Consider the following 25,343-nt stretch of genomic DNA (forward strand, 5'->3'; position numbering starts at 1 on the left):
CACACACCAGCAGCCAGCGCCATGTGTGTGTGTGTGTGTGTGTGCAGCTGGGAGAACAGGAGGGAGCTCTGATTATTTTTATTGTTCCGGTTTATTTTTATGTTGATGTTGCACATGTTTTATATTAGTCTTGTTATATTTTTTATTCATGTTTGAATGTCAGTGTGTGTGTGTGTGTGTGTGTGTGTGTGTGTGTGTGTGTGTGTGTGTGTGTGTGTGTGTGTGTGTGTGTGTGTGTGTGAGGGTGCACCAGCTGTCTACCCATTACTGTCCACATAGGAGGTACAAACCATAGCTGGACAGATATTGAGTGGAAATAATTAAAGGAAGGAGAAGAGACAAAGAGGTGAAGAAGGGATGGAGGGCAGGAGGAAGGAAAGGAGCTATTTGACCTGCGGAAGGATGGAGGGATGCTGGAAGTAGGGATCTGACCCGTGATATTTGAAGGAAAAAGGAAAAAGTAGGAGCAAAGAAAGAAACAGGGTTGATTTAAAAACAAAAAGAAGAGAAGAACGAGGGATGCAGGTGGAGGAGTAGCAGAAAGGTCGGAGGTCAGGAGAGAGAGGCAGGTCTCTACAAGTCTGACAACATGAAGGAGAAGAGAGGTTGCTTCTCATTTTCCCTCTTCTTCTGCATCCCCTGGCTTCATCCCTCCATCCTGACGCAGGCGGAGGGAAAGATAAAAGGAAAAACAGGCGGAGGGATGAAACTGCCGACTCAGCAGAAACAAATGAGAAGCAGAGGAGGAAAGAAGGGATGAATGGAAGCCCGGCGGAGGCGACACATGAGGTTTAATGAGAGATGGGTGGATGAGGAGATGAAAGAAGGGCGGGGAAGGGTCACATGACTTATTCAGGAGGTGGAGGGGGGGTGGGGGGGGCGGGATTAAGACCGCAGGCGGCCACCTGAACCACATGCAGCGCCGAGTCCCCCAGGACCCCGAGAGCAGGTCTGAACGGACGGTAATGTCTCCAACATGACTTTAATCAGATTTCAGCTTCCACCTCCATCACACACACACACACACACACACACATAAACACACAAAAGGATGCAGGCACGTGCACACACACGCCCATCCCATGAGGTTTGTGTGTAAATCAGGGTTTTGGCGAGGAGGTGTGGTCATTACTGCCAAGTCCCATATGCTGCCCACCAGCACTGGAGGGAAAACCCCTGGGACACACACACACACACACACACACACACACACACACACACACACACACACACACAATTACACACTGACAGTATGCAGACAAACACACACACACATTTGTGCACAAAGACACAGGAATGAAAAACAGAGACAGGAAGTCACAAAACATGATGCAGACACACATGATTTAATATGACAACACACACACACACACACACACACACACACACACACACACACACACGAGGTTGGACAAAAAACACAGAAAAAAGGAGTAGAAATTATTTTTTTTAAAAAACTAGACCCGGTGAGGTCAGAAGGTCGCGGTGGCGAAGCGGGAACGTTCAGAGCCGACGGGGCGCCGAGGGTTCAAGTCTGACCACTGAAACTGAAAGTATGACCTTAAAACAGGACCAGGACATTCAGTCAGTCAGAGTGTGTGTGTGTGTGTGTGTGTGGTGGGGGGGGGCGTCTTCAGGGAATCCTGATGAATCACAGAAACAGAAATCCCCCCCCCCCCCCCCCCCCCATCATCGTCATCATCATCAGTGCATTAATAAAAACATCCATCTTCCTCCATCTCTATTAAAACCTCGTTTTCCCTCCTCCATCCATCACCTCCTCCTCCTCCTCCTCCTCTTCCCCTTTCCCTTCCATCTCCTCCTTCCTTCCCCTAAACTTTGTCTCCTCCTCGTGCTCCTCATCCTCCCATTCTCCTCCCTCCCGTCCTGACTCCTCCCCTCAGGATCTCCTCCTCTAACAGCCCTCATTAACTCCCTCCCTCGCCGTAGCGGGCCTCAGGCAACACATATGGCAGTCACGCTTCCACACCGTTAAATAACACACACACACACACCAGCACCAACTGGTGTCCCCTGTTGGTGCCTCCTTGTGGAGACTGGGTCCAGCCACTGGTTTAATCCTCCCTCCATCCTCCTCCTCCCCTCTCCTCTCCTTCATCCTTCCTCCATCACCACATTAACTTCCACGCTCCTTCGCCCTCATTTATTTTGCTTTCTTCGCCGGCTCTTCCTCATTGTCTCTCAGTGTTTGTTCCAGAAAAAAGTGTGTGTGTGTGTGTGTGGAGGGAATGGAGGAGGGGTTTGTGTGAATGAGGGGTTTCCAAGGCAACAGAGCCACACTGCCGCAGTGGATATGTAGGGGAGGTGGAAAGGGTGAGGAGTGTTGAGAGTGAAAATGAGAATGAATGTGTGTGTGTGTGTGTGTGTGTGTGTGTGTGGATGTGTGGAAGCGTGTGTGTGAGTGTGTGTGTGAATGTGTGTGACGAACATTGCTGCAGTGCCAAGGGCAGAGAGAGACGCTGCCGATGCATCTCTGTGCAAAGTGTGTGACTTTAACTGGATGTGAGGGTCTGACACGGTCAGGTTGTTGTGAATGGAGCGCAGAGCGCCGTCGCGTGCTGGGCTACAACCGCCGGCGTGTTCGGCGTGTTCGGCGAGTCCCGACCGGAGCAGCCGTGCAGCAGGTCCATCCTTCCCCTCTGATCAGACTCAAAGAGCTTCACAGCAGGAGACAGCGGGCGAATAAACTGATGGAAAATGAATAAATAAGTCTGTGATGATCTGACAGCACAGGAGGAAAGCTGGCGGTGTGTGTGTGTGTGTGTGTGTGTGTGTGTGTGGAGGGGTAGTGAAAGAAGTAGAGTTGTTCAGAAGTCTTTCAGCAGCCAGACTTTGCTCCTTGCTGGACTTCTAACTGGGATCAACCTGCTCTAGTTTCTGTATTTGAGCCGACTGACGGATCAGTTGACCTCATGACCTTTGCCGTGTTTTTAAACGACCCTTTCTCTCTCCTAGAGGTAGATTAGAAGTGACTAACAAATCATGGATCTTCAGGACAGCTTCCAGCTGAGGCTCAGTCACTCTGGATGAGTCTGATGGAGGATGCACTTCTCCGTTTGTAGCGCTTCACCACAAACCGATGCTGCCTTTTTATGTTTTCTAGAAACACTTACAGTTCCATCACTCAAAAACTTTGGCGTTTCTGTTGGTCTTGTTGCCGCCGCTGACCGACTGAGTGAGACTTGAGGCCCACCGGTTCAGGTGACGTCTCACAGGCGGGAAGCTGCAGCGATCAAAGTACGTCAGACTCCCGTCTTGTCTTTTTTGTTCACCTGGCTCAGTGACAAACTACAGTCTGAAGTGACTTAAATCCGATGTTTTTTCTCCCTATGCGACCTGTAACCGATCTTTTCTTTCACCAACTCCAGTCCTGGAGGGTCGGTGTCCTGCAGGTACTGGATGCATCCCTGCAGCAACACATGATTCGAAGGAATGGGATATAAGTAGACTTGTGCAGAACTTAACAAGCTGTTGGAGAGTCAGATGTGTAGGACACTGGCCCTCCAACACCGGAGTTGATCATCCCTACATCATCTCATTACCAAAACTCACCTGTTGACTTCATTTGAAGGTGTTCTACAGGAAACATGCTGTTGCTTTCTATAGTTTTGTAAGTGGAAGAGATATAAAGCTCATAATTGTACAACCTGTTTTTCCCTCATATGCAGTTTTTCCATTCATGTTTGGTTGTGTTTCAATAAACCACTGCATCTGTTACTTTATTCCTGGAAAATATGAAGATATGTGGGGTGTGTCGAGGCTTTTGCAGGAGGTGGATTTGATTTTCGGACTGTGACAGCTGTGCAGAGAGACTAGTTGCTCCATTGTTATTATTAGCGACTCCCACGAACTCCAGCTGTCAAACGGCAGGTCAGAATGAGACGCAGATCATGTGGAGGAGTTTACTACCACTTGTCGGCAGCGACAGCTGGTCATTAAAAGTTGTGATGTTTGTGTACTTTTCCTGCCACATGGACTGAAACAGGGATGTAAAACCAGCCGGCTGTGACATTACTGAGTGAAAGTGAAGGCGATTCTCCCCAACGAAGAGTCACACCGGAGACAGAGGTTCCACTTCCTCTGCTACAGTTTGGACCTCAGCATCAATTTAACCTCACACTGCTTCTACTGTCAGCAGGAAACACACACACACACACACTCACATTGAGGCACTGCCAAAGCATAAAGCAGCCAAAGGCACTCCCCTTCACTGTGTGCATCCTGAAGAGGTCTATTTCAATCGTGGGTCGCTGCATGAAATGGATTCAGACGTGAGCACAAACAGGTAAAGACACACCTGAACATGACGACCATGATGATGATGATGATGATGATGATGCAGAGCGTTCAGTAATGAGAGGCTGAGCATGACAGGGAAGAAGACTGAGAGGTGCCTCCATGTCCAGCTCTGATCTGCAGCTCCCTCCGGTGGCGGGGCTGAATACTGCAGCCCCGCTTCATTCAGACCAGTCAAACCAGTCAGACCAGTTCTGATGGCGTCAATAAACTAAACGTGGATTCAATGGGACATCAAAACGGACCATAGTTTGACCCAGTCGCTGACTCAATCTAAGGTTTTTAAATAATCCACAGAGCAACAAGTCCATTTAAACACACAAACTATTATATATATCCTGTTCTATAGCGTCTGCTAAATAACTAAATCCCCACAATGTAACGACCTCTGCAACCACTACGACTATCTGAAGGATTTGGGAGTCCCGTCTTACTGGTGAAGGAAGAGTGAAGATGGCACACAGCAAAACTGAGAAGAGATTGAGGCTTGCCTGGAAATATCTTGCAGGAAGAATCTCTCCTTGTAATGATGCAGTTCTGGGACACTCCAGTAGAAGTCTCCTGGCCAGTCTGGCACCATCTGATCTCAACAATATCAGGTTTTAGAAAAATAAATTTGCATTTCATTTAAATAATGATGTAAAGTAGACGTACACAAACCCCTAAAAATCGTTATTTATTGACTGAATAAAAGAATGTTCAAGCTGGACTGAAATAACCCAATAAATTCCCGACGTGTCTTATGTAAGACTCTGATTGGATGAAAAACAGAACCCTACATTAAATTTGGAATTAATTATTCAGAAATAAGTCATTTTGAATTATAGTATTCTCGTTTGTGTTTACAAGGAAAAAGTAACAACAAAATTTAAGCAAGTTCAAGAAGTTTACATGTAAAACACATGTATTTGCCTTTACTTAATTCCACTTTAGAGCTGAAGGTTGTGAAAGGTTCTGATTGGACAGCGGGCGAATGTGAGGAACTCCACTTCCTGCTTCTTCTCTTTTCTACATAAAAGACCACATAATAAGAACTGTTTCCATTTAGGATAATGATGACCAGAATTAACTTAAAATAGCAACAACATTTATGAGGAATTAATTAAATGGGATTTAATATGGGAATAAAAAAGCTACTTACTTCGGAATTAGGTTTAATTCAGAACTGTCATTTCCATTTGGAATTTGGTGACTTTTCATCTCCTTAAAGTGGATTAGCTTTTATTCAGAATTAAAGAGGAATTAACGTTCTCGTGTAAACATGGTCAGTATGTTGTCGACTGAAGAAAGAAACAAAGAATTACTAAAAAATAAATGTATTAAAGTAGAATAAAATGTTTCCAGTAAGATGTTTTTGGAGAAAAGAAGATACCGTAGATCTGGGATATTTAATTCAGTCCATCAGAGCCGCCCGCAGTCCAGCTAGTTTTCCATATATCCTTCAACACACCTGAATCTTGTTAAATGGATCCAACAGCCAATCAGGTTCTGCGCAAAGACTCATTCATTTAAATCAGGTGTGTTGGAGGAGGAATACATGGAAAACCTGCTGGACTGTAGTCCTCGTAGGCCAAACTGACTACCTCTGCTGTAGATACTAAAATAAATAAGGAATAAAACTGAATAACTTAAGATATGTAAATCAATATGGTTATCTTTATCTATTTAAACAAATAAGCTCATTGTGTTTCCTAATGATATTTGAATTAACTTATATGTGCTACACAAATAAACTGGCCTGCTTAACTCTTCATCTCTTCGTATTCACAACACCAGAACATATTTTTAGCATCATGAACCAGAAACAAAAAAAATCATAAAGTGAACTTCATTTATAAAGTAAATTTAAAATCACAAGAACGTTCTGGATATTAAAATAGTTTTAAAAGTCAAATCAAAGCAACAAGAATGTTTTTAAATGTGCTGTATAGATAAAGTTACCTCGCTTTTGTGGGTCGAACTTATGAAAAACTTTGCCAACACCAAACCACTCAATGTGTTATTGATTCCTTTTTAGTGTTATTAGATTGAATGAGTAAAGACTGAAAAAAGTTTCATTGATAAAACATCAATAAGTTTTTCTTTCTTTATTGTTTTTACCTTGTTTACAGTATTGTTAAGTTGTGGATGTTGAAATGGTCAAACATCAGGGGAAGGGGGACATTGGGGGGATGTACATGGGTGGCCGATGACGACAGTAGGTGGGTGTATGGTAAAATACCAATAACAACTACTGGTGTCAACTTCTCTAGCCTATGGTAGCATTAGCACCAATTAAATAACGCTCCATATCATCATGTTTGCTGTTTATCTTCAATGTCTTTATTGCAAAAGTATGTGCAACCGGCAGCTGCCTTTCTTCCCTCCAGACTCCACATGCAATAACCTTGTTGGATGCTCTTCAAGTTTACGTTGCCTGTGGCTTAACTACAGAAGTTTAATTACCTATCACCGCACTCTGCATGCTGCGTTCAAGTGCAGAGCAGGTGTCTGACAACAGAGTAGCCTAAAGATGCTGCGCTTCAGGAGGTGGCAATACAAGCTCAATTGATAAATTGTGACATTGTTTATGTGAATCTAGGAAAATCTTGGCATTCTGAAGGCAAGGTGCTGACGATGAAGCCGCAGCAGCTCAGCACATGTGAGTCAATCTACAGGAAACACTGCAGATGTTCCACATGCACAACGGTTCCATATACAACGTGCCGTCCTAACCAACAAACCTCAGGGGTCCTTCAAAACCATAAAAACCCAAATGACGAATGTCAGGAAACCCAAGAAAGGCTAAAAAACAATGGTCTATCCTGTCTACAAGTCCTGATCTAGATCCAGATCCAGATGTTGAACATCTGTGAAAAGAGCTGAAACAGCTGTCTTGACGAGATGCCCTTCAAGTTACCAACGTAGAATATCGATGATTGTGTCCCCATGTATAACTGCATGTTGGTTGGTGCCCGTAAACACAACGGCGACCACACAGCTCAGCACATACCTATTATCTTATTTATCCACTAAGATGCAGTAAGAAGCTCATCTTCTAGGGAGTTGTAGTCATGAAAGTGACAGAAATACTTCCACTTAAGGGGATAGCTGACAAGGATCTCTCTTCCAAACACAGGCCTTGTGTAAACAGGCATTGATTAGCTGGTTTGCCCTGCAGGATGTTTGGTGCTCCTCAGACATTCAGGATATTATACGGCACCTGCTGATTCCCTTCTTACATCTTTTCCAGCATCTAAGCAACAGGCCTGCCTTCACAACCTGCTTTCATCTCCCTTTCTTCAGGTTCAACCCTCTCTCTCTGCTAGTCTCTCAGTCAGAGTCTCTCACTCAGCCCTGCTATCGGCCTGCTAAGTGGCTAACTCGCTGTGTCTTTCACTTCACAGCTGCTTGTTCTAATCAATAATACATGCTTTTAAATACAAAGAGTAGCTGAAACGGACCAGCATACGCACTCTGCTGACACGCTGTAGAGGAGTCCATCTGTGGAGGTTTGTTTGCCTGTTGATGACTTTGCTCGTGTACTGCGGTGTAATGATGTTTGACTGCACAAGTTAAGATTTGTAAAGGTGGCTGTCCATGTCTTTTATAGGCTAGTGGTTGCTGATGAGCCTGATACAAGAAAGGCTGACGTGGCCAGAAGGAGTGTGATGGGAAGTGCTGTTCTGTCACAGTTCTTTCTCCCTCAAAAGGAAAAAACTGTAAAGGAGGAGACAGCCCTGTTGATTATGTGTGACGGCAGAGTTTACAACCCGTAGCCGGAGCAGACCACTGGCTACAGTCAATGTGACAAGAACACAGGATCATCAGGAGAGTCCTTGTACCGTTTCTACGGTAACCCAATGCTATCACTGCCAGCGGTGAGTTCAGCATACAGCAGCAGTGCCAAACTCTGTTAATCCAAATCCCCTTTTCTTGCAGGTTTTTGTTGTTTCCCTGCTCAAACACACCCAATTCGTGTTAATCTGATTGCCCATAAGTTTCAGTCAAGTTCAGTCAAGACGAGTGAGGGAAGGATGGAGCGTGAGATCGACAGACGGATCGGTGCGGCGTCTGCAGTAATGTGGACTCTGTGCCGGTCTGTCGTGGTGAAGAAGGAGCTGAGCCAGAAGGTGAAGACCTCGATTTACCAGTCGATCTACATTCCTACCCTCACCTATGGTCATGAGCTGTGGGTCGTGACCGAAAGAACGAGATCTCGTATACAGGCGGCTGAAATGAGTTTCCTCCGCCAGGTGGCCGGGCTCTCCCTTAGAGATAGGGTGAGGAGCTCGGTCATCCAGGAGGGGCTCAGAGTAGAGCCGCTGCTCCTCCGCATCGAGAGGAACCAGTTGAGGTGGCTCGGGCATCTGGTCAGGATGCCTCCTGGACCTCCCTGGTGAGGTGTTCCAGGCACGTTCCTCTGGGAGGAGACCCCGGGGAAGACCCAGGACACGCTGGAGGGATTATATCTCTCGGCTGGCCTGGGAACGCCTCGGGATCCCCCCGCAGAGTTGGCAAATGTGGCTGGGGAAAGGGAAGTCTGGGCTTCCCTGCTAAGGCTGTTGCCCCCGCGACCCGACCCCGGATAAGTGTCAGAAGATGGATGGATGGGCATTGGAGCAGGGAAGCAACATAAACCTGCAGGATAGCATTGCTTCAGGACCAGCATTGGACACCCATGCCTTACAGTATAACCTTGAGCAACTGATGAATGTCCCTTCTGGAAACATGACCTGCCCACCAATGTGGTGACATAAGCAGCATGGCCTCAATGCTTGTGACCTCTGCCATTGCGAAGACCTCAACAATGGTGGCTAAGTCACTCCAGTGGATGTTGAGGATGGTGTAAAGGCAATGCTGATGGAAGGAGACGTAGGCGGACATAGTAGGTGGCCCATGATTCAAGTCCAACAGGGGGGTGGTCAGTACTTTGTACGCACAAATCTTCAGACTGATCTACTGTCCCAGATGTCGTCCTCCATTCGCTGTTAGCTTTAGCAAGTCTTTAGCAAGCTACACTGTAGAGTAACTCCTCAGATAAAGTCTCACGGAGAGGAATTTGTTGCTGGAAAAGTTGGGTTCAATACCCAACCTAATTTTTTTTATGGGTTGTGAGTTCAACACATCCTTTTGTCATTTCCATGAAAAACAACTTTAACACCATGGCAGCAACACACACATGCTGGATACTAAATGTAAAACTTATAGATGGAAACGTATGCAAAATAATGACCAAAAACAAATCCTCTACATCAACACAGTGTGGATCTCCCAGCATGCACTTGTAAGGGTGCTGGTTGCACTTGGATAACTCAGGGCTAATCACAAAAACGCAAAGCTGTGGGTGTTTACACACAACTGTAGTCTGAAGGTGTGTGTTTTTATATTCTGACCTGAATTCAGCAGCTCCTGTTCCATCACTCCACAGCCCAGCACCTCCATCCAGTCGTCCTGGAAACGCACCTCCATCTCGAAGGAGGGATGAGTGAAGGGAAAGTAACAGTCGACCCACCTGACCTCCACATCTGATGGTGAAGATGAGGTGGGAAATGTGTTTTAATAAGAAGAAGGAGTGAGAAGCCAAACGAACGTCCACACTCGACGATCACCTGCTCCGAACAGGGCGGTGACGAGTTGCGTCAGGGTGTGTTTCAGGTCGAACTCCACCAGCTTAACGGCCTCCAGAGTGTGGGTTTCCTGCTTCTGAGGAGTCCGCCGGCCTCCACGCTCAAACAGAGACAGGTCCTCACCACTCTGGACCTTAGAGAACAACTGAGACACATAACCAAAGGTCAAAGGTCACTCTTTGTAGAATACTTGACAAATAAAAATCCTTTATTCTTAAAGAAATTTCAAAAATACTAATTTTAACAATACATGTGGTTTTCATACTTAAGCAAAAACATGTAACCACCTAAAACAGCACAAGTTAAGAGGCACTAAACTTTTAGTAACCAAGTAATACTTCTCAAGCCGTCGCCTTGACAGATGTTTAAGTCCTACCTCATGGTTGGAGAAGAGCCGCACTCCCTCCATCTGGTGAAAGACGGGGTAATGACTGGCATCAATCTCATCCCGTCTGTAAACGTCTCCAGCCAATAAGAAGGCATCCAGACCGGACCTGACCAGCTCCGTCTGGTGGGCGGAGGTGTGAGCACGAAGCATCGTGTTTCTAGACACAAACAAAGACGAGTTTAATAAAAACCCGATGTTGGATTAAATGGCGTTACTGTAGTTACGGCTTTTGCCAGGTTGCCAGGTAGTGTTGTTTCAGGGTTTTCCCACAGGCTGTGGAGGATTGCCGCGGCTTTTCGAAGCCCTTCCCCTTTGTTTCCGTTTGTAATTCCTTATTAAACTCTGCATTTTGCTGCTGTTTGTTATCAAGGATAGATAAAAAAAAAAGATTTCCGTCTCCTCCACCTTACATCCACACCACATCGTCTGAGATATGCTACTTAAGAGACCCGCTACATCACATCCATCTACGTGTAAAGGCAAAATAACGTTTTTCCATTACCATTTTATTTTATTGTGACATTTAGGTTTTACACAATGGAGTATTGGAAATGCAGCTACATCATTACTTCATGAAAAATGATTGTAAATCTGATGGCAACAACACATCCATGTGAAGTTGCAGCGGTAGCAACAAAATGTTTGAGATTAAATTTTTTAATCAGAACAACTGGAGGTGCATTCAACAAGTATTTAGGGTAAATTGGTAAAAAGCCAGTAACATGACTGGGTCCAAAAGGAGCATTTCAGAGAGGCAGAGTATCTCAGGACAGAACATCACCATTCTGGAAAAAACTGGATCTAAAAATTGTGGAATGATTTTAAGAAAATGTCCCTGAATGTAAAAGGAGGGCTTTAAAAAGCTCTATGATGAACAATACCTCAGAAACTAATATCCATTCCATCACTATCAGTGATCACGCACCAGTATCATTTAGCCTAATTAATAAGAAAACTAAACCAATGGAGATTGGAGATTTAATACATTATTTCTTGAAGATCCTGATTTTATCAGTTACTTCAAACGGGAGTGGTCTTTGTATATAGAAAACAATGACATACCAGGAACATCAGCTTGTGTTCTTTGGGAGGCAGGAAAAGCAGTAATGAGAGGGAAAATAATTTCATTTTCATCACATAAGAAAAAGAAGGAGAGTTCAAAAATATCTGAACTAGAGCTTAAAATAAAATCACTAGCAGATGCCTACAAGGCTTCTCCAGAAGAGCAAGTTCTGAATCACATAAGAAAGGCTAAACTAGAGCTGAATGAAATAATTAACCAAAAAACCCAGTTTTTGCTACAAAGACTTCGCTTAGAGAATTTTGAACATAGCAACAAATCTGGAAGATTTCTCGCAAATCATTTAAAGCAGGTCGGATAGCAGCTGACCCTTCTCACCCTGGACACAGACTTTTTGAACCACTCCCCTCGGGCAGGAGGCTACGGTCCATCCGGACCAGAACCTCACGCCACAAGAACAGTTTCTTTCCCTCTGCCGTTGGACTCATGAACACTTTATAAAACATTGGACTCATCACATGGTCACTTTACACCTGTCACTTTATTTCTCATACTAGTATCATCTTTCTACTTGCACTTTTTTTTTTTTTCTTGATATACTTATTTCCTTTGTATGCCCTTTTATTTTATATTACATTTTTAAAGTTTTTTTTTTTTTTTATCATAACTAATATTCCTTCTTTTATACTATTACTTTATTAATGTTATATGTTGCACATTAGCATCGAAGCAAGTTCCTAGTTTGTGAATTTTGTAACTCACTGACAATGGCAATAAAATTTATTCTGATTCTGGAAAAAAAAAAAAAAAGCAAACAAGGAGAAAACAACCATCTCTGTTAAAGATTCAAGAGGAAATATCCTCCATGATCTGGATGGAATAAATGAATTTTTAGGGATTTCTATAAAACATTATATTCCTCAGAAACAGATCCATCAGACAACAACATTGAGGAATTTCTCAGCTACCTCAATCTTCCAAAGTTACAACAGGATCAGGAAATGGTTTTGGACATTTCAGTAGGGGAACTACATGAAGCTTTAAAACACATGCCCAGCAATAAAGCTCCAGGACCAGACGGTTTTCCAGTTGAATATTATAAAGAATTCTGGTCTACACTAGCACCCACTTTTTATAAAATGGTTTCAGAAATTAAGGAAAAAGGCCAAATATCTCAAAACATGAATTTGGCTAGTATCACAGTAATACTAAAACCAGGAAAAGACCCCACACTCGCATCTAGTTATCGTCCAATATCACTAATGAACATAGATCTTAAAATAATCAGTGAAGTGCTTGCTACAAGACTAGAAAAAATAACCCCACTTATCATACATCCTGATCAAACAGGATTTATCAAGGGACGACATTCCACCACTAATACATGCAGACTAATAAATCTAATTGATTATGCCACCATACATAACCTGGAAACTACAATAATCTCTCTAGATGCTGAAAAAGCATTTGACAGGGTGAACTGGAAATTCTTATTTGCAACATTAAGAAAATTCGGGTTTGGCTCATCGTTTATCGACTGGATAAAGATACTGTATAGCAATCCAAATGCATGCGTCAGGACAAATGATCAAACTTCTCACAGCTTCAGTTTGCAGAGAGGCACCAGACAAGGCTGTCCACTCTCCCCCTCACTTTTTGCAATCTTTATTGAACCCTTAGCAGCTAGCATTAGACAAAACAAAGACATTAAAGGCATTAACTGTAGAAATATGGAGCATAAGACCAGTCTTTATGCTGATGATGTATTACTTTTCCTTCAAAATTCACAATCATCCATCTGTCAGACAATAAATAAATTCTCATCAATTTCTGAATATTCCATTAATTGGTCTAAAACCACCGTTCTACCCATCAACTGTTCCTTCCATAATACTCCTGACACTGCTTTACAGTCAGGAGATATTAGATACTTGGGAATAAACATCTCACCCAGACTGTCAGACCATATAAAGCTAAATTATGTCCCCCTACTAAAAACAGTTGAGGACGATCTCACACGGTGGAAATCTTTACCCATATCACTAATGGGAAGAGTTGCAACTATAAAAATGATGATTCTACCTAAAATAAATTATCTGTTTTCAATGATCCCCATTAAACCTCCCTCCACCTGGTTTAAATCGCTGGACTCTAATGTTACTAGATTTCTCTGGAAAGACAAACCACCACGGATTAGTCTAAAAACACTCCAGAAGACTAAAGATAGCGGTGGCTTAGACTTGCCTAATTTCCAAAATTACTTTATAAGCAACAGACTACAATACATTTCTAAATGGCTTAAACCTAGCTATCTAGATGAACCATGGCTTAATATAGAAGAAGCTATGTGTGACCTGCCATTTATCAGAACAGCTGTCAAACGCCAAAATGCTTTAAAAGCATTAACATCAGCTCCTCACTAGTGGCCTGGTGGGAATTTCTTAAACTAACCAACTAACCTATTTGGAACAATTCCGACATCCAGCAAAACCGGAAAATGATAAACTTCCCTCAGTGGAAGAATAAAGGAGTAAAACAGTTAGAACATTTAATAGAAAATGAGAACTTTCTCCCTTTTGATATAATTACTTCACGATATGAAATCAGCAGCACAAAATTTTTAGAATACCACCAACTGAAATCTATTATAGGTAAGAAATACATCCCTGATCAATTAAACTTGCAGCTACCTATCAGGACTGTAGAATTCTTAAATCTCAATGCCCCGAAACTGTTATCCAAAATATATAGATTACTATCAAAGCTAGACGATTCCATATGTCTCCCAACTTCTAAATGGGAAGCAGACTTATCCAGTAACTTTGACCAAAATGAATGGTCACAAATCTGTTCAAATACATTTACAATGACTAAGAATTCAAACATGCAACTAATACAATTTAAAATTCTGCATAGAACTCATTATACAGGACACAGGATGTTCAGGATGGGTCTGTCACAACCAAACATCTGTCCACACTGCACTGGCAACACGACTGACAGCTACTACCATGCTTTGTGGTCTTGCCCACCTGTCCAGGAATTCTGGTTTCTGGTATATAAAGATCTGTCAAATTGATCTCTTCAAATGTAACATCCCTCTAAACCCCAAACTGGGCCTACTGGGTTACTTGGGTGAAATTAACATAGGATTTAGGGATCTTGACTGCTCCACTGCTGGGGTGGGTAGGTTTCTAGCCTTACTGTGGACCTGGATGGGCCAGCGACTGGAGTTGCCACGCGGTGGCGGGGCGAGGTCGCTGGCGGGTGCTGGATTGGCGGACTTTGACTCCGTAACGGGCGCCTGTGTCACCGCGGGGTGGGCTGGGCGGGGTCCCGGGGGGGGTTGTCCCCCGTCTCTCGGGGGTGGGGGGTGGGCTTGTGCTGCGGGGGGGGGGGGGGGGGGGGGGGGGGAGGTCCAGGAGGCATCCTGATCAGATGCCTCCTGGACCTCCTGGGGGGGGCTGGGCTGACCTGGACCTGCCACTGCGGCGGCGGGCAGGTACATGCTCTGGTGTCTGGTTGCGACCCTGGGACTTGGGGAGTGGGGGTGTTTGATAGTGTGGATGGGATGTGTGTGTGTGTGTGGAGGGGTGTGTGTAGGGGGTGTGTGTTGAGGACTCCACACACCTATGGACTGGTAAATAGGTGTGTGGATGTGTGTGGGTGGGGGGAGTGTGATGATGCGTGTTTTGGGGGGAGTGGCGGTAGTGCATGTATACGGGTGTGTGTGAGTGTGTGTGGGGGGAGGGGGGTCGTGGTGTCTGTGGGGGGGGGTAGTGCCATGTGTGTGGGGCAGTGCGGGTGATGCGTGTATGTGGGGAGTGGCGGTGGTGCATGTATACGGGTGTGTGTGTCGGGGGGGGGATGGGATGATGCTTGGATGTGTGGGGGTTGGGTGTGTGTGTGAAGGAGTGTGGTGGTGGTGTATGTGTGGGGGGCAGGGGTGTATGTATGAGGGAGTGGGTGGTGCATGTGTGTGGTGGGTTGGGGAATAAGTGTAGATATGGGGGTGGGGGGGATGGGATGGAGGATGTGGTGATGGGTAGGGGAGATTTGGATGTGATGTGGGGGTCAAGAGGATGGTTTTTAGTGTGGGCTAAAGGGGTGTGTGGGTGGACCTGTATGTGTCGGGAAGTGTGTGTGTGTGTGTGTGTGTGTGTGTGTGTGACTTCATGTCCCCAGGTGGGGGTGTCTTCTGTGAGTGAAGGGGCGGTGGACAATCGGCCTGGGATTCCCCTTCTGCCGCCCCTCCTCTTCTCTGTCCTCATGCCCCCCTTTCTGCATGTGGTGAGTTGGTCCCCTCTGGGGTCGGTGATGACTCTCTGGTTAGAGTCGCCGAGGGCTCTGGTTTCGGGGATGGCTGCCCCTGGCTTGTCCTGGTCCTTGGGAGGCCCTGGGAGTGGGAGGCATGCCTAGTGCAGCTGGCATTCACCTTCTGGAGGAAAGCTCACTGTCCTCCAGACTTAAATCCCTCGACCCCTCTTCCTCCCCGCTCCCCCATCACACACAGGCAGGGTATTGGGAGGTGTGCACGTGGCGCTGGGTGTTGAGAAAGGCCATCAAGGTGGTCTTGATCGCTGCACCCAGCCTCGGCTCACCTCCCAGTTGTAATTACACTTAGACATCAAAACACCAAAACACTGACAACTCACAAGATTAGGGGGAAGGGCATGCAGTGTATGGTGGGCGGGGCTGCTTAGGTGGTCCCTCTCCCAACACAGCGGTGGCACTTCCCTCAATTTTAACTGCAACTAATACACACTTCATAATCAGTCCTTAGCGGGGGGGGAGGCAGGGGCAATAGGGTCCCCCTTTGGGCCATCTCACATGGGACATGATGGAGGGGTGAGGTGAGGATGTGTGGGAGTGGATGTATGGGGTTACAGATGGATGGTGGGATGGCTGGGGGGTGGGGTGGGGGGGGTTAGGGTTGGGGATATAGGTGGGTAGGGGGGGTGAGGGGTGTATACGCTGATTGGGATGTGTGAGTGAGGGTGAACTTTGGAGGTGGGGGCTGTGGGTGGAGGAGGGGTGTTTGGTGGGGCATGTGTGGTTGGGTAGAAGTAGAGGGATGGGGTGGCGGGGTGTGAGCGTGTGTGGGGGCGGGGTGGGTTGGGGTTTGTGTGACTTGGTATGGGTGAGTGAGTAGAGGTGGGGTGGAGTTGTGAATGTGATGGAGGATGTGTGTGGATTGCGGAGGGGTGTGTGAATGGGGGTTGAGAGGGGAGTGCGTGTTGGGGGAGGGAGGATGTGTGGTTTGGTGGTGAGGAGGTTGGGGAGCTCGGTCATCCGGGAGGGGATCAGAGTAGAGCCGCTGCTCCTCCGCATCGAGAGGAACCAGTTGAGGTGGCTCGGGCATCTGATCAGGATGCCTCCTGGACCTCCCTGGTGAGGTGTTCCAGGCACGTCCCTCTGGGAGGAGACCCCGGGGAAGACCCTGGACACGCTGGAGGGATTATATCTCTCGGCTGGCCAGGGGACGCCTCGGGATCCCCCCCGCAGAGTTGGCAAATGTGGCTGGGCAGAGGGAAGTCTGGGCTTCCTTGCTTAGGCTGCTGCCCCCGCGACCCGACCCCGGATAAGCAGTAGAAGATGAAGATGAAGAGATGAAGAAGGTTTGGGGGGGGGGGGGGGGGGGGGTCCTGTACCCGGGGAGCGCAGCTGGTGCACTGTGGTGTGACCTGGCTTCCGCTAGGTGGCGGTCTGGGGATCCTGGTCCTCCGTCGGTGTGGGATGTGCCCTCTGCCTGCGGGGGCGGGGGGCTGCCCTCGGGCTCTTGGGGCCCTGGGGTCTGTGCTCTGTCTGCCCTGGGTGGCCGGTGCCCGGTGGGGTCGGCCCTTGCCGCCCTGGGCCTGCTGGGGCCTGTTCCCCCTGAATGCGGGGGACTCTGGTTGGGGACCTCCTTCGCCACCTCCTGGGCGGATGCATGGCTGGCTCCGGAGTGGGGTGGTTGGGGTCTGTGCCTGGGGGTGACTGTCGGTTACCCGGGTCTCTGGGTTCTCCTGGCCTGCCTCTAGCCATGGGTGGGCGGGGTCACATTGGCATGATCACTCTTCTCTGAACACGTTCCACTCTGAATGTTCTGCATGTGTCACAGTCACTGAGTCATCCAGCAAGTTTATTCATTAACAGCAGGTAGCTCTATTTCTGTCTTTTTGATTTAACTTGCTAGTTTCTGGTCCTCCTGATAGTCAATGGTTTTGTTCTCCACAGGGACCATTAATCTAGAGTTGGCTTGTGTGGGTGTATATATATTTATGTGTGTGGGTGTGTATGTGTGTGTATATGTATATATATATATATATATATATACATATATATATGTATATATATATATATATATGTATATATACATATATATATATATATATACATGTATATATATATATATATATATATATATATATATATGTATATATATATATACATACATACATACATACATATATATATATATATATATATATATATATATATATATATATATATATATATATATATATATATATATATATATACATACACACCGTCTATCTTTCAATATACAGTCTATGGTTTCCAAGGACAGAGAGAAATTCATCACAGCAAATTTTCTTTTACCTATTACTGACTATTGGGATGAGCTGTATTTGAGTGCATCATCCTTCAGTCATTGGACACAGTTTTTCATTCAGCATTGAGATGTGTTACTGGCTGCAGTCGTCTCACCCACCATTGTGAATTGTACTTGAAATCATAACTTGCATGCTTTGACTGCTCACAGATATGCACATTGGTTGACCCTCATTTTTACAAGGCTCTTTTAGGCTTGATCCCCCCCTTACTTATGCACTTTATTGACAAGAACAAGCCGTTGTTATTCTCACATTCTCACACTTCATTAGTTTTCTCTGGTCCTAGTGTGAGAACAGAATTTAGAAAAAGAGCTTTCAGCTTTGCTGCTCCTTCAGTGTGGAATACTTCACTGGATGAAACAATACTTACCAAATTGATTCCGCTTGGATCTTTTCTGATCTATCATGAGGGATAGACAGCGTGAGACCATTAAACTGTGCCTGTGTTTTAAATCTTAAATTGTTCGTTGTTGTGTCACAGCATCTGTTTCTGAAAACACGACTGCACCTGCAAATCTGTATGCTTTACATAATACCACCACCTCGATGTAACTGTTTTTATGGCTGCTGACCTCTTAGAAAGGTCATCCTTGTGAAAGAGATCCTCGTCTCAATGGGTTTTTTTTTTTTATCTGGGTAAATAAAGGTTATAAAATAATGGTGCTTTTATACCCTGCCGTATGGATCACCTAATTCTATTTTGGGATTGATCCGTCGCTGCGCCATCGTTTACAAGTTGTTCAGAACTTGACAGCTCGCCTCCTGACAGGGAGGAAGGTACATGAGCACATACTCCGGTACTGGTTTTACTTCACTGACTTCCTGCACAGATTAAGATTTTATTGCTTGTTTTTTCCTTTTTTTTTTTTTTTAAGTCTTATTAGCACAGCACGACCTTATTTTTCAGAGCTTTCAAACTTTCAAAAGAAAACTTATTAGCACATCGTAGCAGAAAACTCCACTGGTTGAAACAGGAAGGATGAAAGGTGGTGATAGAAGTGCCTTGAGGCAGCAGGATCTTACCTGTTCAGGTAGTAATTGTCTCCTCGCTTCCTACTGGGGTGACCAGGTGGGATCAGCAAGCTGTCAGTCAAGCACACCAATCAACTTCACAAACTGTTGCAATGACTTGTTCAATTCCTCGCGGTAAGAAGCTCTGCAGATGAATATGTGCTGCTGCTTGTTAGGATTCATCACGTGTTGGTACTTTCACCAGTTTCAGTGTAAAATGTGTTTTCAATAACATCAGGTGGAATTTGATGGGAGGATTTGAAGATTAGGAGCAAAACACAAGGGCTGCTTATCAAAGGAAGCACTGAGATTTCTTTTCTTTTTTACAGAACTTTGTTGGGTTTTGTCTGAGTTTAACCAACAGCGCAGAGCTTCACCAGCAGCGCTTCAGGCCGGGCAGAGGTTTCTTCACTTAGGAAACTTTCAGACGGAGGTTCTACAAGAAACTGCTTCTCTGTCCTGACAATGTCAGGATCAGTTTACATGCATCCAAAATTTCCTCACCTGTCGAAATTCTGCTCCACAGTCACAACAGGACTCAGGTTGTCGTGGACAGAGAAGAGCGGGTTGCCCCAGCGACCGATGTAGGCGCTGTGGAGGGATCAAAACAAGATGTCAGCTCTGATGAGGTATTCAGAGGCAGGGAATGTAGAACTTGACTGGGAAAGTGAAGCTCACTGATGCTGAAGGAGAATGCATTAAACATCAGTATTCAGAGAACAGAAACCAGTGTAACAGCATTTCTACATTATTATCCAACACACTGAATGTCCAATGAAGCTATCTCATCTTTATATTTTCCCAAACCTAAACAAGTGCTCTTGGTTCCTAAACCTTGCAAGGAAACTGTGATGCCAAAACTTAAATCAAGCATGTGATTACAGCATACTTGTTGTCCAAACATGGTCCTGAACTAAAATCTTAAGTTGCTGTGACTTTGCTCCACCCCATCCCAGGCTTTCTGAGGGCCAGAATGCTGGTTTCGGCACTAGACACTCAAGAATGGAGTTAGCATTTGGTGTCTGATATCACTATGGCTGATGCATTGGAAAGGATTGCCAATGCTGGTTTTTGGCCTTCCCAGCCAATCAGGTCTTCTCTGACTCAGTATGCCACCAACTCCTGGAGAAGATTATGTTTATCTCTCTACTTCAGTACTTCGGTTGCGGTTCTCCCAGCAGGTCAAATGAAACCCCAACAAATGCACCATGAAGTCAACTAGTCCTCTGTTACCACCCAGGGCTACCCGATTCAAGTTTAATGGCGCATTCACACCAGTTCGGTCAGGAGGACAGGACATTTCATCTGGATAAGTGTACATGCTCATTTGCATATCAAACAAGCAAAACCCTGGTCCATTTTAAAACCTGGTTTCGGTCCTGACCAATCAATGTGCCGAGTTTTCTTCTCCATTGTGATATTCTGCCCTCAAACAAGCAACTGTTGCAAGGAGGTTGGGTCTGACTGAGTAAAGCGTAGTATAAAACCAACTAAACCAAATGAAGCTGCAGCTTTTCTTGGAATTCACTGCTGATTCCAACAGAGACCTCCAGACTATCCTGAAGTGAATGTGGCCTAAAAGCATAACTTCTGGATGAAAGGAGCTATTTAATCTTAGTCATAAAAGCTTCTGCTCCTTCTGGACCTCCGTATTCTTTTCAGGAACACAGTTTGTCACATTGGCATCCCGACTCACAATGTAAGCTCAAATTTCGTTTAGGTCTTGTTACCAGTGGAACTATTATGTGCATTTCAGGCTAATTTATTTTTATTTCTGAAACCAGAAGGGCTGGGATTGATCAAGTTATCGTCACAAATCGCTTTATTTACTTCAGACCGACCCTCTCCGTAGGCTGTCAGATCAGCCTGTGGGCAAAATGAGTGGATCTTCCGCATTAAGCCCCGCCCCCCACCACTGCACTACATCGGGAGCGCGCACCGCACCTGCTTTCGCCGCCATTGTAACATCTCATAAACAGAAGGATTAGGCTCATATGAACTCAAAAAAACAAACAAGATACAATGTCAACACATAGCATACAGCCCCACATGTTGGAACCTGAATCAGAGCCTGAAAGCGAAGTGGAAAACAGCAACCCACAGCAACGAATGCAGCAGGATGTCTCTCTTTGGTAAACTCACCAGCCATCGTTGAAAATAACTTTATCCCACGTTTTCCACCAGCCTGATGTATTTGTACATGCCCTTGTTAACCAGTAGAAGGGAACCAATCACCAAACCTTATTCCCCGGGACGTCACAAGGATTTCCTTTTTTTTTTTTTTTCTTTTTCTTTTAACCTACCCTGTCCAGCATCTCAGCATACAGAACAGCAATCTGCGTGTCACAAGGATTTCCAAGTAGAAAAAACTCTCTAAAACGATGCGTTTTTCGTCGCCATGGAAACCGAACGGAGAGAGTGCTGGAACTCAAACTCAAACTCAAACATGGGTTTAGGTGATAAAAAAAAAAAAAAACAGTGCCGTACATGTCTGATGAGGATTCAACATTGTAACACTGTAGAAAGCTCAGAAAACTTAAAATACCATAATAGGACCCCTTTAAAGAAGGGATGAAAGTGAAACTTGGAGGACAGTAGATCTAAGGGGTCTGGACTTGGGCACCCCTGATCTAAACTAAATATGCGTACAGACTTGAATGAAGCAATCTGACCGTCTTCTACATGGTCAATTTCCAGAGTTTTTACAGCTAAATGTAGAAAAAGACGCAGTACCACAGTAAACCTGGGGGGTGGTGGGGGCACTACTGCATAGTCTATCTGCTGTGTGACTATCGAAAGGACCAAAGAAGAAGAAGTTAACTTTAAATCCTGCTACATAGTCAACGGGAAGCAAAAACCTTTTTCTTGCTGTCGAGACCACAGATGTGATTGGCAGCATCTTGTGGTTTGTTGTTGAGGCATCAGCCACGCAGAATATACTGTTGTTGAAACTTGTGTATTTTTCAAATTTCTTTAAAAATCTGGATTCTGAGTCAAAAAATGACTCCAAGTGCCTACAGGGTAAATCCAGGTTTTGTTTTTTATGATGTAGACCAGTGTTCCTCATCGCACGCAGCTCACTGACTCTTGACATGCGCGTCGTGAAGCAGCCGCTGGCTTTCGGAAAATGCTATCTAAACAAGTCACAATGATCCTCAACGGTGCAATTCTCTCCACAAACAAGAGCTGCAGGCTGCTTGCAGAAACTGCTGTCCTAACGGCCCTAACTGACCCTGTCAGAGTTGCCAGTTTTGTCTAATTTCAGCTGCACCGAACTCCGCCAAAGAGCTGCTTCGTCGGTAGCTCTGTATATACACTGCTCAAAAAATAAAAGGAACACTAAAGTAACACGTTGTAGATCTGAATGAATGAAATATTTTTATTAAATACTTTGTTCTTTCCATAGTTGAATGTGCTGACAACAAAATCACACAAAAATTATCAATGAAAATTAAATATAGCAAACCATGGAGGTCTGGATTTGGAGTTCTACTCAAAATCAAAGTGGAAAAACACACTACAGGCTGATCCAACTTTGATGTAATGTCCTTTAAACAAGTCAAAATGAGGCTCAGTAGTGTGTGTGGCCTCCGCGTGCCTGTATGACCTCCCTACAACACCTGGACATGTTCCTGATGAGGCGGCGGATGTTCTCCTGAGGGATCTCCTCCCAGACCTGGACTAAAGCATCTGCCAACTCCTGGACAGTCTGTGGTGCAACTTGGCGTTGGTGGATGGAGCGAGACATGATGTCCCAGATGTGCTCAGCTGGATTCAGGTCTGGGGAACGGGCGGGCCGGCCCATAACATCAATGCCTTCGTGTTGCAGAAATTGCTGACACACTCCAGCCACATGAGGTCTAGCATTGTCTTGCATTAGGAGGAACCCAGGGCCAACCGCACCAGCATATGGTCCCACAAGGGGTCTGAGGATCTCATCTCGGTACCTAATGGCAGTCAGGCTACGTCTGTGCAGCACATGGAGGGCTGTGCGGCCCTCCAAAGAAATGCCACCCCACACCATTACTGAACTACTGCCAAACTGGTCATGCTGGAGGATGTTGCAGGCAGCAGAACGTTCTCCACGGCGTCTCCAGACTCTGTCACGTCTGGCACATGTGCTCAGTGTGAACCTGCTTTCATCTGTGATGAGCACAGGGCGCCAGTGGCGAATTTGCCAATCTTGGTGTTCTCTGGCAAATGCCAAACGTCCTGCACGGTGTTGGGCTGTAAGCACAACCCCCATCTGTGGACGTCAGGCCCTCATGGAGTCTGTTTCTGACTGTTGGAGCAGACACATGCACATTTGTGGCCTGCTGGAGCTCATTTTGCAGGGCTCTGGCAGTTCCTCCTCCTGTTCCTCCTTGCACAAAGAAGGAGGTAGCGGTCCTGCTGCTGGGTTGTTGACCTCCCACGGCCTCCTCCACGTCTCCTGATGTACTGGCCTGTCTCCTGGTAGCGCCTCATGCTCTGGACACTACGCTGACAGACATGTGGAATTGATTATCAACAAGTGTTGCTTCCTAGGTGGACAGTTCCATTTCACAGAAGTGTGGTTGACTTGGAGTTACATTGTGTTGTTTGGGTGTTCCCTTTATTTTTTTGAGCAGTGTATAATGAAAAAGAAACACCCACATTCTTGAGGCATTATTGTATTTTCACCATATACATAGGAATAACATTACTCCATGCAATATTTAGGATAATGATTCCCGGCTGCACGAGGGAGGGGTTTGGTCAGTGGCCTTTCTGTGTGGAGTTTGCATGTTCTCCCCGTGTATGCATGGGTTCTCTCCGGGTACTCTGGCTTCCTCCCACCATCCAAAGACATGCATGTTAGGTTAATTGGTTACTCTAAATTGCCACTCGGAATGAGTGTGAGCGTGAGTGGTTGTTCGTCTCTCTGTGTTGACCGGTGAGCTGTCCAGGGTGTACTCTGCCTGTCGCCCAAAGCCGGCTGGGATAGGCTCCAGCTTCCCCGCGACCCTGAATTGGATTAAGCGGTTCAGAAAACGGATGAATGAATGCTAAAAAGCTGAATCTTACTGATTTGGCAACGTAGCAGGATACGTAGCGTGGGAACGCTTTTTTAGTCTTTTTTAGCTCTTCTCTTGTATATTGAGTGCCGCTCTTGTTGAATTAACAGTGAGGATCACTGATGTAAAGGTAAACTTGGTGCTCCTCTACATTGTGAGATCATTTGAAAAAACTGAGACCCTCCATCCAGATGTAAAAACGGCAAGTCCTAACTATGCAAGCATTGAAACCTCGCCCACTTATGCAGACATAAAAAATGTACTGGTTTCAGACTTTTACAGTTTTGGAGAAAACATGGCATCAAGGGGACAGATGTAAAAGTAAGTCTAGACTTAATTCTTTACCTGCTGATCCTCATCTGGCAAGAGGCAGAGCCTGCCGGGGCCGATGTCACAAGCCAGCACTAACAGCTCAGACAGAAAGGATTCAGGACCACCTTGTTCTTCCACCATTGGGTTGCATAGCTGGGGGGATTCTGGGGAGGAAAAGTCTTCTATCTCAAGAAGCTGTGAGGCAGAGGAGCTTTGTGAATCTGTATTTTCTCATCTTGCTAGTGGCCGCTGGGCTGTTGTCTAACATTCAATTCTGCCTGTGGATACACGGCCCGGCCCCTCTCCACTATACAACAAGCTTAACAAATCTGCTGCCGTACCACCTTTTATTCCAAACGCAACGGCTCATCCCTCCAGAGAACAGCTCCTATCCAAACATCTGTAACTCCAACACACCTAACCAAGCCTCACTTGTATGTCTGTACTTGTTCAACTTGCATTTGCCATTTAAATAGACTTACTTGATGCTTAAACCTGGATTTCCTACAGTACCAAAGTTTGACTGTTCTTCCAGAGATAAAAGTGTCTGCTGAAAACAAAATGTACATATTAATCTCGGAAGCCCTCGGGGTTTTAACAGAACAGAAAAATGTGATGCGCTGGGAATGAAAACGTCCTCCAGGCTGTCTTACATTATACCAACAATCCTCCCATCACATGAAAACACAAGATAAAGAGGAGAAATGAAGCAATGTCAGACTGATGAAAAGCAGCAGATGATAAAGTTGTCATCTTGTTTAAAGTTGCCCTGCGGGCCTGAGGATTCCTGCTGCTATCAGAGCATACATGCTTTTCTAAAGACTGAAGTTCACGACCTGTGAATGACGATCCAGCCAGCCCACACCCTCAATAACGCTTTAATGACTTATTAATACTGCATTAACTGTGTGGAGCCAGTGTCACAATGTTACCCTGATGATCTTTTTTCCTCGCTGTATAAAATTATTAACTAATCATGAGCTATTCAAATCAATCTTTATTTATAGAGCTCTTAAATCATACATAAAATGC

General features: G+C 45.3%; 1 protein-coding gene across 1 annotated transcript in view; it reads right to left on the reverse strand.

Annotated features, from left to right (window-relative positions):
* The window catches only part of fars2 (phenylalanyl-tRNA synthetase 2, mitochondrial), a 222,860-nt gene that overhangs the window by 138,781 nt on the left and 58,736 nt on the right, over nt 1-25,343 (reverse strand). Inside the window, exons 4-8 of the mRNA XM_079259861.1 lie at nt 19,468-19,554; nt 18,976-19,035; nt 10,303-10,471; nt 9,909-10,071; nt 9,693-9,824 (exon numbers count right to left, since the gene is read on the reverse strand). Coding sequence (XP_079115987.1) covers nt 9,693-9,824; nt 9,909-10,071; nt 10,303-10,471; nt 18,976-19,035; nt 19,468-19,554 — 611 coding nt within the window. The remainder of the gene's footprint in view (nt 1-9,692; nt 9,825-9,908; nt 10,072-10,302; nt 10,472-18,975; nt 19,036-19,467; nt 19,555-25,343) is intronic.

The sequence above is a fragment of the Telmatherina bonti genome (genome assembly GCF_933228915.1).
Source record: "Telmatherina bonti genome assembly, chromosome: 20".
Taxonomy (NCBI): domain Eukaryota; kingdom Metazoa; phylum Chordata; class Actinopteri; order Atheriniformes; family Telmatherinidae; genus Telmatherina; species Telmatherina bonti.